This window comes from Miniopterus schreibersii (genome assembly GCF_964146895.1).
Source record: "Miniopterus schreibersii genome assembly, chromosome: 10".
Lineage (NCBI taxonomy): Eukaryota > Metazoa > Chordata > Mammalia > Chiroptera > Miniopteridae > Miniopterus > Miniopterus schreibersii.
In genome coordinates this window covers 16,844,624-16,862,175 of record NC_138110.1, presented here as the reverse complement: position 1 = coordinate 16,862,175, position 17,552 = coordinate 16,844,624, and the positions used below count along the sequence as shown (strand labels likewise).

Here is a 17,552-nt window from a genome sequence, read left to right as displayed (position 1 = left end):
CCGATCTCATTCACACGTGCTGTGGAGTTCCAGGCAGAGGAGCTCGGGTCCTGGGGGCTATGAAATATTTTTGGGAATAAGGGCTGCACGGGTCCACTTGGTTCCAAGGACAGCAGGCTGTGGCCGTGGCCCATCTTTGGAACTGCTCTGTCCCGCGGGCTCTGCGGTTCTTTGATGGGATTATAAATGTCTTCAGAGGAGCAGGCAAGAACCTTTCCTCATCAGCAAAACTAGCAGCTTTACTGCTTCTGCATAGTTTTTAAAAAATCAAAGACACTCCTGTGTAATCCTGGCTGAGTGGTCCCCTTTTCTATTGCTGTGCCATTCTCTCTCTTTCCCCTTCACTTGGATCTGACCAGCTTCCCATGGCTAAAGATGATTCTAGTCTCTTCCTACTCCACCTCTGAGTCAGCCTCAAAGAGAAGGCAACTCAAAGGTCACCTAGTTCCAAACAGCATCTATGTATAGTTTATTATTTTAAAGAACTGCTTAACCTACATCTGGTATTTAAGAGCAAACTTTACATATTTATGGAAAAAAACAGCTCTGAAGCAATGCCCTGGGTGCATGCTGCATCCGTTTAACATATGCAAAACGAATACAGCTACAGAAATTAAACTATTTTTCTCTTGATTGAGAGCAGATATACAGAAATGGTTATAAGTCACAGATCTGGCTTTTAATAAAGCCAGATTTCTTAATTAAAAGCAGTATTGTTTAAACATTGTAGTTTAAAAAAAAGAGCTGTACAAACTACAGTCTCATATTATATGTATCCCAAGTGTATTTAACACATTACCTGAGGCCAAGCTAAATTAAAATCTAGATTTTCCTTTTGTTAACTCTTAGCAACTGCCATGAATAGACAAACAATTTCTACTCAATGATGAATTTTTGGGGTAGAGGTCAAGGAAAAGCAAAAAAGGAAAAATGATTTAGCTTTGGCATTCAAAAATATCTTTCCACGTTTTAGAAGTGAGTTCATTGTTTCTATTTATAAACCACTATTTTTGGTTTCAAATTGGTTGCAGGTTTCCATAATACACTGCTCAGGATGGTACTCTTAGTCTTAGTCTTTTATTAAGAGAAATTGAAAGGAGGGCCACGCTTCTGAGCAAGGAGCCTCGGAATAACCTGTACTTATTTTGCATTCTCCTTTCAGAATCATCTTTAAACAGAGATGCTTTAGGGGTAACAGGAAACAGACCTTCAACCAAGCAACTTTTTAAGAGTCCATGCGGTACAAAACAGGACACTAAAGTGTTTACTTTAGTAGTTAATAAGGAGTGAATTATACAGAATCACTAGTAACATTAAATTCTCCAACCATTTGGACACCTCATTAATTGTCATCACTTAATACTTTGTTAAGAAGAGTCTCTGAACCTTCATAAGCATTCCCAAAAGGACGCACTCCCAAATCCTTACCAAAAGTAGTGTGCAACATTGAAATCCAACTGTAATGTGGACAAATCTGCTTAAGCAGCATTCACATACAGACTTATTTGTAAATAGGTAGTGGTAAAACTACGATATACTTCAATTACACAGTCCACACCATATATTTAGACAAACCCCATCACATATTTCTACCTCCCTACTCAGAATCCAAAGACATTGATTTGGTTTCTTTAATTTAAAAAAAAATCAACGTATTCATATCTGAAATGCCAGTAATGTAACATGAATATAAGATGGCTGGGTCTCTTAGCCAAAGTCACCAAGATGAAGAATTTAAGCATTGCAAGATGACCCAGCAATGCTCTCCTGGGTATGTACTTAAGTGAAATGAAGGCGTGTGTCCGCACAATCACCTGTATATGAGTGTTCATAGGGGCATTATAGCCAGAGTGGAAATAACTTACATATCCACAACCTGGGGAAAGATCAATACAATGCATACAATGAAATACTGTTTGTCAATAAAAGTGAATGACACCAATACATGATAAAAGATGCACAACCATGGAAAACACTGTGCTAAGATAAAGAAGCCAGTCAGAAAAGATCACCACAAGTATGATTCCCTCTATGGGAAATATCTAGACTAGACAAATCAATAGAAAAAGTCTATCAGTAGTTGCCAGGGGCTGAGGGTGGGGGTGGGGGAGAGGAGGAAGAATGGAGAGTGACCCTAATGGCAATGGGGATTTCTTTTCTTTTTGCTGGAGGCAAGTGTTCTAAAATTAGACTGTGGCAATGGTTGCATAACCCTGTGAATAAACTAAAACACAGTGAATTATAAATTCACCTTAAGTGGGTGAACTGCATGTTAAGTGACTATATCTCAATAAAGCTATTTAAAAAAGAAAAAAACAGCACCAGTGTTTATACTTGAAATTCTAACTTTATACAATAACAACAGAGTCTTTAAATTTCATCACTTACCATGAGTGAATGTCTGTTGGCTGAAAGAAGACCGGTTCCATACCCTGAGCCCAGACCACCCATTGCTCCATTATGAGAAGGTCCAATGATCCCATGCATGTCCCCATGACCACCAGGCATAGCTGTGGATGGGCCCACTGCATGATTCCGGAGAACATGAATAGCATCATCCAGTCTTTCTAAACGATCTTCAATTCGGCTTTGCTGTTGGCCAATAAATCATGTGAAATTTGATTTAGTTTGAAATTAATGCATAGGTTATATAAGTAAGACCTGAGTTGACACAAACTTCACTTTGAATTTCTAAATGTGTTTCCAATGAAGTTTACTTCCTTCAAATGATAATAATAATAGGGTCCTTCCTAGACAACTGGTGACAAATGTTAATGTTATAGTTACTGTGTTCTTTTTCATGAACGAAGTAAATTCAGTAATTCTTCCAGGACATTCTAATGTACATATGCTATCCTATATTGCATTAGCTTGAACGAGAACTTAGACTTACTTTAGAAAGGAAAAACATTTATTGAATTTAAGGAACATTCTGACAAGCATTGGTAAAAGATTTTTAAAAATCAGCAATGGAAAAGTGGCCTATTTAGAGTTTCCCAATTAAATTATCCTCCTGAATGCACATTCCTTGGTCCCCTCTGAGACACTGATACAGTGCTAAGTATCAAGTCAGGGACAGGCAAACACATATAGATGGCAATTTCTTGAGTACTATCAACTTTTACCTGTGTTTCTTGCTTTCCATCTATTTTCACATGTGTATGGGTACAGAAGGGAGTGGGGACTCAATATGATTACAGAAAAAAATTACAAAAATTCTGTTAACCAACATGGTATAAAATTTTAAGACTGAAGAATCATAAAGACTTGAATTAATGTTTACCAGGGGCTTCCAAATGATTTCAAAGTCCTTATTATAGTATACAATTAAATTATACAATTAAAAACCAACTGATCTTTTTTTTCATCCCAGCCATTAGGATCCAACTTTTCTGCAACTAGATAAGGTCTATACTGTAGTGTTGGGTGAACAGGGACATGTAGATGCGCATTCATTTATTTCAGTGTGATCAATAATGACATCAAATGAACATCTGCATGGGACTCTCCAGCGTGCACTCTAACATATACCACCCTACTGGGCCCTCATCCTACATGAGTGAGGCAAGCAGGGAAGACAACAGTATCCCTTCCACACAGACGTGCAAATGAGGCTCAAAAAATTAAGTGAATTAATTAATCAATCAGTGTCACATGCCAGGAAATGAAAAAGTCAGGGCTGAAATCTAAGTCTTTAGACTTCAGATCTAATGGCCTTTGGTGCTACAGCATGCTACACTCTACTCTGATTTCCAATGGGCTGTGCAAACAGATGTACCAGCTCTACCTCAGAGAAGAACACTTTCTAATTCTTCTGTACTGACAGGAAGAATGTGTGTCTAATTCAGTTAGTCTGTGGCACCGAGCATTCTGGTTTGGTGGGCTTTGGTGCTCGGGGACCTCCCCTAAACTCCTAGCTAGGCTACTAATGTGACCTTGGAAAAGTTACTAACATCTTTGAGTCTACGCTTCTTAATTTATAAAATGGGAATGAATATATGTATGTATATGGATACACTTCCAAGTATAAATGTAACATGAAAGGAAATAATACATGTGCCTAGCATCCTTTCTGGCTCACAGCTTCCTGGTGGAGAGAGCAGTTTCTGTTTGCGAATCCCCTCTTGAGTGCTGAGAATTCAACGAGAGCTAAAGCTGCAGTTCACAACTATAAACCCAGTCTTTACAGTTTTAGAGTTGGACAAAGCCCAGTTTTGATAGATGGGTCCCAGAGAATAACTGATGGAGGTAAACACTGGCTGCACATTACTTGGGCTGGGTGGGTAGTGCATATGTTGTCTCACTCTATGGTTGCCTTTACTGGCTAAAATGCAGAGCTAGGTGATTCACACACCACAGCAGGAAGAGAACAACAAAGGGGGAAATACACCTTTGTGCTTTAATTTTTAGATTTTCCTTAATTTAAACAGTAAGCCAGAAGGGAAGGAAACCCTGAACGGCTGACAAGACCACAATAAATTGGATAGGTAGAGAAATTTATGTCTTCTTTCATGTTCCATCTCAAAATATGGGGGGAGGGGAGGGAAACAACATGCAAAGACTGAAGCACTCCTTGCTGCTACCCCTCCCCATGGGATTCATACAGTCTAAATACTGCACAGAGTGGTGGTGTTTCATGCATAATTCCAGCCCCATCACTGTGAGTTGGGAAGGCCTAGAGTGTCAGACACTGAATCATCATGTACTTATAATATTAATTCAACCCATGAGAATTTTCGGCTCTCCCTACTGGAAGGGCAGAGGGGTACTGATATTACTAGATTTCTATGAGAAGCAAAGTGAGTGAGGAACTGGTAGGCTTTTTGTTCCAAGGTCAAGAAGAAAACTATAAGGCTGTTATTCTGGGAAGCAGAGCAGAGATATATGGGATCTTCAAATGCTGCAGCTACACAGCTTCCCTGCAACTTCAGCAGCTCCTATCAGGGAAGCTATTTAATCACTGACAGAGATCATCCCCAAGACAGGAAGGGCACCATCATCCTTCCAGGATTTTTGACCTTTTATCTGGTCCTAGATCTTTAGAGCTCTGGGGCTTACACTGTAGTATCTCAGTTACAATCTACACACGGGAACAAACAGAGTCTAATCTTGGAGAGTGAACCAGAGACTAAAAGAGAAACAGGGCCTGAAAGTGGCTAGAGTAGAGATGAGCAGATGACTTACCAAGGAGTGCAAGGGTCCTTCATAGTTAGGAGATGATGAGGCCTGTCCTCCGTTCCTCGACCAAACAGCTGTACCTGCTGATATTAAAATGGGAATTACAATGTGAATGATACAATCTTAAAGATAATATCACCAACACTTTAAACAGTTCTCTCAGAAACAGCAATGGTGATTTCCACATGGACAATAAGGTAGATGCATGTAAAACTCCCATCCAAGAATTCTGGGGCAAGGAAAACATTTTAAATGTAAAACACGTAGGCTCTACACAGACTCAGAAGTCTCTCCAGCTTCCAAAAGGAGGCCTTTTAACCAGAAAAGTTTTCCTTTGAAGAAAACTATCACTACACAGTCAAGGCCCTTTTAAGAGCGCAAAGGGGGGCTTTTTTTATGCCTCCACGCAAGGCCTGCTTGTGAAACCAAAATTCTCTCACCAATGAAAAACAGCTTTGCAGTTTGTTTTTAAAATGATCCTTAAGAAGGAATAAGCCTTCAGAAACTTCTTAAGGAAATAAGATTAGTTGGCAGAGATCCACAAAACCAGAAATGTAAAAACTCAATATAATAACAGTAATAAGCAAGTAGTTTCTTCAGAAGAAAATAATTTTTTTATGATTCACTAAACTTGCAAGTAAAGAAAGATTCCTGCTATAATAAATATTATACATCTAACTGCCCACTTTTAAATTTAAAATAACAGATACTCAGTGTAGAAAATAAATAATTCAAGAAAGGAAAATAAAATCTATGATCTCAATGAAATCTCATGCCCTGACACAGTTAGCACTTTATTCCTTCTTCCTGTCATTTCTGGGTGGGAATGTGTGTGTATTTTTATGCTAAATAAAAATATAATATTTTGTTCAATTACTTCCAGTGACAGAATCTAGTCAGGGTTATTGGTGTGAAAGCAGCGATCTGTCCCCATGTCTGCGTCCTCATAAAGCTCCTCCTTGCTAACATGTGGTCTTCCACAATGGATTACCAGGCCCCCCAGTGGCCTGGTTTGGTCTTCCATGGAGAGCACACTGCTCAGGTTTGGGGTACTTGGGGGGTTCTCTGGAATGGTTCGTGCATCACAGCGTCCTGCCCCGACTGACCAGGAAGTGGGGAGCATCCGAGTCTGCCTGCGCTCTCCTATCGCTACGGGTGGAACCTCAGCTAGTCACGTGCCCTTTCTGGGCCTTGTACACTCATCTGTAAAAGCAGATCATCAGACTAAAATAGTTGTTCTTAAGCTTTATTAGACTCCCGAGATTTTTTCCCAAATTATAAAACAGACAAGATAAGAGCTGTTTAGCTTGAGATGTGGACCTGGAGTTCTCCCTGCTCAGACCCCTCACAAGCCTCACTGGGCTGACGCCGTCTCGACCGTCCCCTGGCTCTGGACACTGAGGCCTGTGGTCACTTTCCAGAGCCTAACAACGTGGTACTAAGCTAACAACTCTGAGCTTTCCTTTCCTTTTCTGTCACGGGGAATGTTTCACCGCTGTTCTATTACCCTCTTACCATCATCTGTTTCTTCCCAGTTTCAACTTTGTCCCTTGGGGCATTTGGACTTAAATGGTCTCTGTTCTGTGGCCCCGTACCCACATGTCAGCGGAGGCTTGGGGAGGCTGACATCAGCCCCGCCCAAACCACGGCCATGGCCTCGGGAAGCTTTGCGGTCTCTGAAGCCGCTGCCCTCCACCAGGGGACCCAGGCTGCGACGGGCCGTGTGAGTGCTGCATGCAGGGTAAAATGGAGGGCGGGGGGGGCAACGCTTCGGCAGTGAGTGCACTATAAATCACAGACAGGCGGGTTCCAATGAGGTACAGATGTGACTCAGTTTTGTTTTAGAAGCCACCTGCCCTCTTTCCAAAGAGTGGAGACAGGCACCAGACAGGGCCTTCTGGAAGCATTTATACTGGAAGGGCAATGGGCCTTTTAAATGGGCCTCTGAAAAGTGAATGCTTTACTAACATCATTTAGGAACTTATAATTTTATTATTTGAAGCCATAGGTCATATAATTTGCTATTTTTAAAGGCAAACATCCCCTTTTATTCCACACACTAACTTCACAATTTATTTACAAGAGTATAGTTTTCCTCAAACATTCCAATGACACGGACTTCAAAGAGGGAATGTGGAAAGTCTAAAATTTCTGTCGGAAATGATCCTTTTGAATAATCTGTACTTGATGACTGTGTGCAGTCATATTCATGACTGTATTTACTACCTTTCCTCATCTGAGATGCTCTATTGGAATACGTTATTTTGTTGAGTATGTTCTAGAGACCTAGGAAAAATTTAAGAAGTTTTCCACATGCCTATGTATTTTAAAAACATCTAATTTTTAAGAAAAGCTTTGGGTGTAAATGACTGCCTCCACAAGGCAGTCTGTCTCTCCTACTCCTTCCTGCCTCTTTGGAAATGTTGTTTGGAGCTTGTGGAAGGAGGGAGTTCACCTAGCGCAGGACGTCTAAGAGGGTGATCACTCACCCTGGCTGGCCCTGCGATGCCCCAGGAGGAGGTACAGTACCTGAGAGAGAAGGAGGGGAGCCAACAGGAGTTGAAGGGTTTGATGAAAAGCTGTTGTTAGTGTGATCTGGAGAATAGATCTTAAAACAATGGGAGAAAAGAAAACAAACTCTCATTATTAGGAACCAATAGTCAACAATTTTGTAAATTGCAAAGTATTAATGCAATTCATTTAAAAATTACAAGTTACAAAATACACCTAACAATCAACTATAATATCAATAGTCTAAAATGAAATACTTAATCATTTTAATTTTTCAAAATCAGAATTACTGAAGTCACACAAGATAGTCGGAAAAGAACTGAACTGGAGGTCAGCAGACTTCATTTCTAGGCCCTTTCCTCCCATTTCCTCCTGAGGCTGCGTGGCTGTGAGCAGGCCACAGAGAGATCCCCTCCCTTGTTTTACCTGATCAGGTAAAATAGGTCAGACCGTATCATCCCTAAGATTGCCATCCAACTCCTTCCTCAGCATGATTAAGGCATTTGACTCCAAGACATAAGAATGCCCAGATTAAATAAAAATTTTACTTGGTCAAAATGCTAATATAAATCAAACATTTTATGCTTGCGATGGTAAGGAAAAACTAACTGAAGAGTTACATCATTAGAGCAACAAATCTCCACTAACATTTGCAAATGACCATGTTTAGCTTTTGGTACACCACCAGGCACCCTTCCTCACACAAATAAAGTGTGCCACTGTCGCTAGTGAACATGCAGGACGTGTTCAAGTCTAGCCTCTTGGCGGTGGGCAGTCAAATCGAGAAGCTGAGTCCCCAGGTGCCAAATATGTGACAATTTCTTATAGACCTCAATTATGTTCTTTTGTTTTTTTAATGCCTTTTCCAGTGTTCTAGAATTTCCCCTTACAAAGTCAGTCTTGGATCATCAATGAGTGCCTATATGCCTTTAGAGAGAAATAAGAAATCAAGAAAGAAAATCTATACGCCTAAAGGTTCTGAGAATATCCAGTCTGTAATTGAGTACCAACCACTTAGCACCACTGTGAGGAGACAGGGTGGAAGAGACCAGCCATGCACTGGAAGCTTCAGAGCTCTCGCCTCAAATTTTCCAGTGATCGTTATGCAAGAAAGCTAGCATTTCCAAAATCAGAGCTATTTGCCATTCATTTTCTAAAATTCCAAATGTCCACTTCTGATTAAAGTTCAGCCCTCTCCAATGCTACCTGTAAAGTCCAAAGTCAATATTGCCTCACCGAAGCAAGTGCTTTCCCCAGAGCATCTCCAGTCTGGGAGCTGCCTGCTGCTCCGCTTCCTCTATTTGCTGCAGAAACAAAAGGCAGAATATGAAAATCCAGGCAGTGAGACGCCCAACAATTTTCTATTCCTGGTCCATTTACTCACAATTTAATTGCATTTTTAATGCTAATTATGACACATTAATCTTTAATTAGCATTAATTTGTTTGCTGAGGTAGATGTCAAATATATTCATGTTACATTTTTACAGATAAAATATAGGCCTGACACTTTGGTTTAAAGGTATAGTGTTTTAGCTGCTATTGCCTGGCCGCCTGTTACCTAGGAGTAGGTAAGCAGTATACAGTCCTTTCAGGTCTCTGCAGCCCTCAAAGTTTGACTTTTCTTTATATTTTGGATAGTCAACTGAATTCTCCTCACGCACAATTTACACATCCTTTCAAATAAAAAAATGATACATCGCAGAAAGATGTACTCCTCTCAGAGTTCCACAGTAAACAAAATAAAACTAAAAAAACTACAACAGGCCTAGCTTCCTAGGTGAGAAAATATTTTTAATATTTGAAATAACATGCATTCTCCACATATTTAAGTCAGATGAAAAAAATTTGAACTGTTAATCTACTAAAAGTCAATATGGTCTGATTCTGGAGATAAAACCAGTCTACATAATCATGAAGCTCTCTCTCCATCTGAAACACTGGTATTTTTATCTACAAAACAGATGAACAAAGAGTACTCCTAATAAAATACATAGGTTCTAGCATATAATTCAAAGCCAGCTCTACTTAGCAAGTGTCCCTGGAGGTAAGGTGCCTTTAGAATTTCCCCTTACAAAGACGATGGGACGGCCAGTGCTCTGAGGCCTCCAGCCTCGGCGCAGCGCCTGCACCTGCCGTTACAGTCCTCCAGGCACCAGCGCTGCTGAGCTGACATGGGATTTAAATGAAACCTATTCAACTCCAGGAGAAGATGTTTTTCAATATTTTGTGAAATAAGAGAAGGAACTCTTGAACCCACCGATTAATCCAAGCAAAACTTTATTGCACAGTGATTTCTGAAATCTGTAGCCCTACCCCTCCAGGTCTGAAACGCGCCGGAGTCGGATCCCAAGTGGCCGATTCTCCGCTCCTCCCAGTTACAACTTCACTCCCTTGACCTCTGCTTAGCACAGGTAAATTATGCTGGCTGTTTTTATATATTTACATGTTGGGTATGTCAGTTGGTAATCTTCTGATGTGTGTTTTATTTGGTTAACAAAACCCACCCCCGTATTCATGTGTTATTACTAACACTGAAAGATCACTGGTATATGGTGAAAAGCATACAATCACCTTTGGACAAGACACTCATTTTCATACCACAAACTTATATGAAAAATATATCGTTACAAAGTACCTGACATTGTCCTAGAAGAAGTGAAGGTATAATCTGTAATTTCAAAATTTTAAATTAAAAGGCTCGTCTCTGTATCAGTTTTCAGTACTAAGGATTTTATGTAGAAGCAATCTTTGAAATATGGTCTGGCATCATGCTGAGCCAGTGGAAGGAATTCACAGATATCAAGATTATTAAAAATACTTAATATAGGAGATAAATAAATTTAATCTGCTGTGAAAATTAAATCGCTGCATTAAGAAGATTTTTTTTTTAAAGATAATTCTAAAGAGAAAATAATAAAGATCTTGAAAACAGAGAGCACTAATATTTTTTCAGTTTGTATTACCATAATATTTGGGGACAATTATATATATATATGTATATATTCATAGAAGTAACATATCATATATACCTAAACATTAGACTTATTGGTCAAAATAATTTGTGATATATGCTTGATTAGAAAACAGATCTTCATGATATGTAAGTTCAAAGCCACAATGGAAAACTTACATTATCTAAAAAAGAACTGAAACCCAAATAGGACAAGATAGTATTTCAATTACAGATAAAATTTGCTACCATTGTGGCTTTCAAAACATTAATTCTTCCTTTAAACAACTTTACAATTAAGGTAAGTGTTTAAAAATAATTTTTCATGAAACCAAACAGACAACCAATAGAAATATTTTAGGAACATTAAAAAGTTAATTATATATAACATTTAAAAAATCTCACTTTACAAGAAAGCACATATAATCATTATGATCCCTTTCATATTAAACTTTATATTAAGTGCCTGTTACATAGAGGGAGATGTTAGGACTTATGAGGTAGAATAAAAAATAGAGTCAACTCCTTACCTCATGTTGTCATAAAAATGGTTCAGAAAACTAAAGGCTACTCATGGCAACCACTGATAAGAACAGACTATTTTTTAATAGGAGGCCATTCCACCTTGCAGCAGCAGCTGGAGAGTCAAACCCAGGGGCTTAAATTTCAAAGCGGTTTACTAGGGCCAGTTTGCCCTTTCGCTTGGAATGCCTTTTGTTCTGTTCCAGGAAACATTGGAGAAGACACATTTTCAAGAGTCCCTGAGCATGTTAAGCTAAATGGGTCCTTCTGCTAAACAGTTTTCTTTTTACTTCTGTGACTGATACGTCAACAGGAATAAAGAATCAGAAAGTGAATATATTATTAATTCTCAAAGGTATAATTTCTTTTACATTGAGTAATGGGTCATGTTTAACAAAACGCACTTCTAATTAAACTTTGTGCTCATCAAATCCACCTTTGGTCTTTAATGTAACAAGACTTGATTACTATTCTAGGCCCAAGTTTTTGTGAACTCGTATTATTAGCAATTACTCAAGTGCCTATATGACAGAAATGATAAAAACTATTGTCCCTACAAGTAAACTCTGGATTGACTTAAGTTATTTTAGCTCTAATCAATTTTTCTTGCTCAAAAGAAAAACTAATCTTTAAGCAGGGTTTTTAAATAAATATGAGTGGAAGATGAGCAGTTATTAAGAGGAACTGCAATTCTGTAGGAGGATTTCACACGGCCAGCCACCCAAGCATTGTCTGGACGGCTTGAACACAGGTGCTGTTGCTGGCTAGAGGATGGAGCAGAGAAAAGGGTTTGGTATGTTGGGCTATGTGTTGGACCACCCTTGCACTCAATCTCAGCTTTGGGGAAATGGCAATTCCCATTAGAACACACCCCAATCAAAACACCAGGAGGAGTGGTGCCTGGCGATCAACTACCGAAAATCAGAGTTGCAAAAGTATGTCACCCTTTATTGCACACCCATAACCTTAGGCTGGGAGCATCATGAAGATATAAAAGGAATGAGAAGTATAATTCATAGTGTATTTGCCTGAAAGAAATAACTGCTTTAAAATTTAGGTTTTTCTGAGCTATGTCCAAGTGACCCTCATATTACTAAACTATTAGAAGATGCATAACAATGCCATGAGCTTGTCTATAAAAATGACAACAAAAGGTGCATCTCCAGCACTCCTATTACATTTAACTTTAGAACTAAACCTCAATTATAGGCTACAATGTATTAATTTTTAGCAAGAGGATTTCTAGGAATTCAGCGGGAAAGTTGGGCCCCATGATGCTGTGCAGGAAATGGACTTAAACCAACAAGTCTATTGTTTTGTGTGAGTGGTCTTTGTAATTACGATGCCATGACACTGCGGGATGACATTCACACACTCTTAGCTCTGTGCCTGTCCATCACCCACTGTACTGGGAGGCTGAAGACTGTTGTAAAAGACAAAGTAAACCTTATGTGACTACTCTAATAATAAAATAACTGTGAAACCAAGTCCTCAAGGGGAAATTGACATGTTTCTGCTGGAAAAGCCACATACTCAAGTGCATCATGTCACACAAACATGTCATTAGAAAGGAAAGTTGTAAGCTAGATTAATTCATAAACCAGATAGATATTCCAGGGTAATCTTTAGCATATGTTGTATTAAATCCATCTTGGTAGTCTGTTCCTTCAACACTGTTTGGTTTGAGGTTAAAAACATGGGAAATGCCTTGTGTAAGAAAGCAAGCCAGTTAAAGACCAATAAAACAATAGTCATAATTATACGCATTATACTAGTTGTATGCCCAATTCCCTGAGGGGAAGGGAGGGTCTATGTATAGCCCCAAACAACAAGAATTCACACTTTGGGAATGGCTACAAATGATATCTCCCAGTGGGAAACTGGAGCACTCTCCTCCCTGAGTAGAATTAGGGTCTGTGTGTGCTAGGCAGTTGTCTCAATGCTTTTGATCAAGAAGGGCTATTGGATGCTGCAGGTAGGAAGGAAATATTCATATAACAAAATGTGTATGGCTACTACCCTCTATAGCTGGAATCTAGTAACTTACTACACTTCCTTCTCTCTCTGCAAGGTCACTCACATGCAGAAGCATTGGACTGGGCTGTCTCTCAGATACACAGAGCAGGATAATACTGGGAGGGTTGTAGGAATAAAGTTTGAAGGGCTTTGATGCTGGTAACTCCTGAAGCCCCGAGGTGTAGCTTCTCTCGTTAACTGGGTGCTGCATCAGTTAAAATACTATGAATCCATGCTGTGTCCATGCATTACACTCATATTCTTCTAGGGTGCTTAACGTATTTCGCTGGCAAGGCTTCAGAGAAAAATGTGAACTATGTATAATGAGTGAAATATTTTACTCTACAGTTCTCTCAAAAATCCATGGATGAATGTGTAATTTAAAAAATCCCATCATTAATATAATCTGAGGAAGCTTTATCCTTCCTTAAGGGTTTCTCAAAAATGGTATTGGGAATTAAAAGGGAAAAAACAAAAAACCCAAGGAACAATGGTCATTCCCCCAAACCGAACACAAGCCATCCCAAACCTTGGTGAGCACCCTCCATCTCCGAGATGCAGAGAACTGAACCAGAGGCAGGAGCCTGACTCCAGAGAGGTTACCTTTCCACGGTCCTGGAGCTTATATCTTACTCTACCTGTATCCTGTTGTCCTAGGATCAGTTCAGGACAATCCTTGACCACCAGGAAGACACATTATAACATGAAACTGAGAAATGGGGCAATAATGTTTTGAATGGAAAAAGCAGCTTCCTAAGACATCAGTGTTGGTTATGAAAAGATTGCAGCGCCTTGCAACTTTACACCAAGAAAACTTGAAAAATCTGATGTCCATGTGTTAGCGCTTGAGCCCATTCTTAAGGCATTAGTATTGCTTACAGCCATTTTCTACAGAATCATGTGTGTAATCGTAAACATGTGTCAGCCTATGTGTTCCCTATTTACCAATTATTTAATTAGCTCTGTTTGTTCTTTGCGATACAGGCAATGTAATATTTCTTTATTTCCTGCATTTCAGAATGAGTGAGTATATGCCAAATATTTTCAAAAGTCTACAGATGTATCCTATTAAACCATACAGTTTGTTAGGGAAGTATTAGTAACAAAAGAGAGATCTTCTCTTCTTGTTAAACCGACACGCTGCTGTCCCCTTCAGTTCTACCACACTCTGAAAATCAAGCCAAAATCTAAGGGAATTAAAGTGCAAAGAAACCGGAGCCACACAGTCACTGTGCAACAGCGAAGCTTATCATCAGACCCAGATCTTCCCTTGCACTTCAACTGAAGGAACTGGAAGGCATATTTTAAGGGAGAACATGACTGTTTTCCCATAAAGTAATCCTAAAGTCATAACTGTATTTATGCAAATTAATAAAGGTCTGTTCTTCCAAAAAGCTGAGTTACCATGTCTACTTGCTTCCTGAAAAGATTATGAACCTTTTTCACATTCTACTCATTGACAAGTGCACCCATGACTGTGGAATAATTTATGTAATAATGTTTTTCCCAAAAAATTCCTTTTTTGGATTCCAAAAATCTCACACTTTTCCCTTTTAAAAGGATAACTTCTTTATTATTATCTGGACACTCCCTCCACTTAAACAGGCCTCTATGGTCTGGAACAAGTCAAGTCCATCCTGAGCCCATGGCTGCGCCCTGCCCAGGCCAAATGAAGGAGAGCGGACCTTATTCCTGCTCATCCAAGCGAGTGATGAGCCAACCGGCTTCCCTAAGGCAAATCCCATTCCCACTGGATTCATGGCTTTGCTAACCACAGCCCACGGACAATTACTCCATCTCGCAACCTCTCCTTCCTCCAAGTCTAGTGCCCGTCTCCCAGGAAGACTGTCTTGCAAATCAATTAACAAAACGTTTTTTCAAACAGTGCCTAAGTATGTTTTCCGCAACCCAAGCTTTTGCTCCATCTTCATACCTTCCTAAAAAAGAAAATTACTCAAACCACAAGTAGACAGGAAATCTGCCATGTAAGAGGACGAATGACCGGTCACCCTTCTTTCTAACCAGACCTCATGACTGCAGAAGGGGCTTTCCATTTGCCAAACCACACTGAAGTGAAATATGCTTTTCTCACTCTTTCAGTTCTGCACTTCTTTCTTCTTGTTTTTCAAATCTGCCAAAATTGCATTGATAGCTACAAAACTTCCCCATGTGACCTCTGTCCAGAGCCCTCCAAGGTCAACCTCAGGCAACACATTTGTAGAAGCTTTGTTATGAAAAGTTACAAAAATGGAAATTCCTAAATTTGCTTCTTAATGAGGCGTGATAGCGAAGGGCTACTAGATAGCACATCTCAAGTGTGAAATACAGTATTGAATAAACGGAGTGTATCATTTAGGCAGGATTATATTTGCAACATTTCAAAACACTTTTTTTTTAATCAAAAATTCTCCCACCTAAGTGATTCGTACTACTTCCCAAAGTTCCACAGACTAAAGAAAAGGAAAACTCCAGGAGTGAGGAGAAGTAAGAGCAGACTTATTCCATCACACGTCTCCTCGAGACACACAGCGATGCTCCCACTGGCGACCCACTGCAGGTCATCACAGGCCCAGCAAGACAGGGGTCTGAGCTGGAACCAGAGTACTGGTGGTCAGTGAAGTCTGAGGTTTAATGGCCCTGGAGCATCAGGCTGTATGCTGAGTGACAAGGACGGTTGAAAAGGCCAATTCAGAAGGGGTGCTCACCTCCCCAGCCTGAACTCTTTCTTCCCTGGGCAGCTAGACACCCTGCTAGCTCTCCCTTCAAGGTGAGAGTGTGACGGGGAACCACCTGTCCTAGGGAGAGGACCACAATGGACAGCATGAAAAATGAGAGGCGGCGATGGTTCAGTGCATTTGGCAGTGGCTTTCTCTCGGGTCTTAACTTGTGGAGTACATTTACTTAGAAAAAGCAGCAGGTAACTCCTGGCCCGCTGATGCCCAGCCTCTCCTCCCCTGTAAGTGAACGACACTTCTCCCCTCTGAAGGACTCCGCAATGTGACAGTCTTCAGAAGGTGGGCTCATCTAGTTAGTACTAGTCCCCTGTGAGTTCACACGAACCAGTCTGCAGAAGGCTGTGCGTCCATGGCTAAGAGCACAGTACAGTGACTGAGTCTGGGAAGTGGTCGATAACTACCACTGAGGGCTATCGTGCCCTTTATATCATTCGTTTTCAATGGTTCGTCTTACAAAAGTTCACTCTGCTTGCTGTTTGAGTGTGTGAGAAGCATGGTGGTTTTGGTGTATTTAAATCCTGTTCAAATTACAAGTGACAAAGGAGCCAAATTTTAGTTTCTTGTGGGAAAAAAATGTGATTATGGTCAAGCTAATGAGTATTTCTGTGTGGTTCACTTGTTTGTTCAGTTATGTGACAAATATTTGTTGCCTGACTGCTGTTCATTATGGGGGGGGGGGGAGGCCTTTCATTGTAATCCTGACATTGATTGTTGGCATCAGAACTGGCATTTCCAAGACTCACCCATTATACTGTCTGTCCCGTTGGCAGGAGGCGTACAGGAAGAGGTGCTGTAATGGTTGGTACCACTACGGTGGAAAGTGGACATTGGAGGAAGACTGGAATTGATGTCTGCTGAGGAGTGTGATGGGTAGCTCTGTAGCAAGAAGCAGAAAGAGGAGGCTATTTTCAACCATAAAGCATTTAGTGGGTTAGTTTTATAATACTTCTTCCAGAACTCTTCATTCTGCAATGGAGAAAGCCCTTAGAATTTCAAAATACCCAAGAATACATCTTGCTTAGATCTGACAGCTTTCATGTTTTGAATAATAAACAAGGATACATAGTTGGTTTGCATCAAATGTAGAGGAATATAATGGCAATGTAAGACCCCAAGAAATGATTACAATCTCTAAATCTAAAAGTGACTGCTAAAAGCAGCTCTGTGGCTCAGCAACATAAAGAGCACTGCTACTATTATTTTTGTGTGCAGCCTACTGATCAAGTAAGAAAGGTTCTATGATATCATAAATAAAACAACATCATGACCAGGGTTTACACTGCACTTCACCCTGACCTTTTGGACACTAAATGACAAAAAGTAACCAGCCTCAGGTCTTCTTCCTGCCAAATGGGATCACCTTTCTGAACTCTAGCAAGAACAAAATGGTAAATAAAAAATTTAAAAAGTGCTAATGATTATATCTCTCTCCAAGTATCAATATGTAAAGCCTTAACTAAATGAATATACTGAACTAAATTAGAACAATGAACTGAGAATAACTAACTTCTCACTTTATATGACCTCTCCATTAACAATCTACCATACTGCTGACTGTGAAAGATTATCTCTACAGAATCACTTGGCCTAAATCTTGATTTTGAGTTCGATTATTATACCAGTTGTCCAGACAAACTG

General features: G+C 39.9%; 1 protein-coding gene across 27 annotated transcripts in view; it reads right to left on the bottom strand.

Moving 5' to 3' along the window:
• TCF4 (transcription factor 4) overlaps nt 1–17,552 on the bottom strand; it is a 331,234-nt gene that overhangs the window by 23,398 nt on the left and 290,284 nt on the right. For 23 of the 27 annotated variants that reach the window (XM_081150304.1, XM_081150294.1, XM_081150309.1 and 20 more), the window contains 5 exons: nt 16,658–16,790; nt 8,926–8,993; nt 7,708–7,786; nt 5,185–5,261; nt 2,389–2,592 (listed from right to left, as the gene is read on the bottom strand). In XM_081150304.1, coding sequence (XP_081006430.1) covers nt 2,389–2,592; nt 5,185–5,261; nt 7,708–7,786; nt 8,926–8,993; nt 16,658–16,790 — 561 coding nt within the window. The remainder of the gene's footprint in view (nt 1–2,388; nt 2,593–5,184; nt 5,262–7,707; nt 7,787–8,925; nt 8,994–16,657; nt 16,791–17,552) is intronic. The other 4 variants (XM_081150306.1, XM_081150287.1, XM_081150307.1 and 1 more) reach the window with 1 other exon arrangement.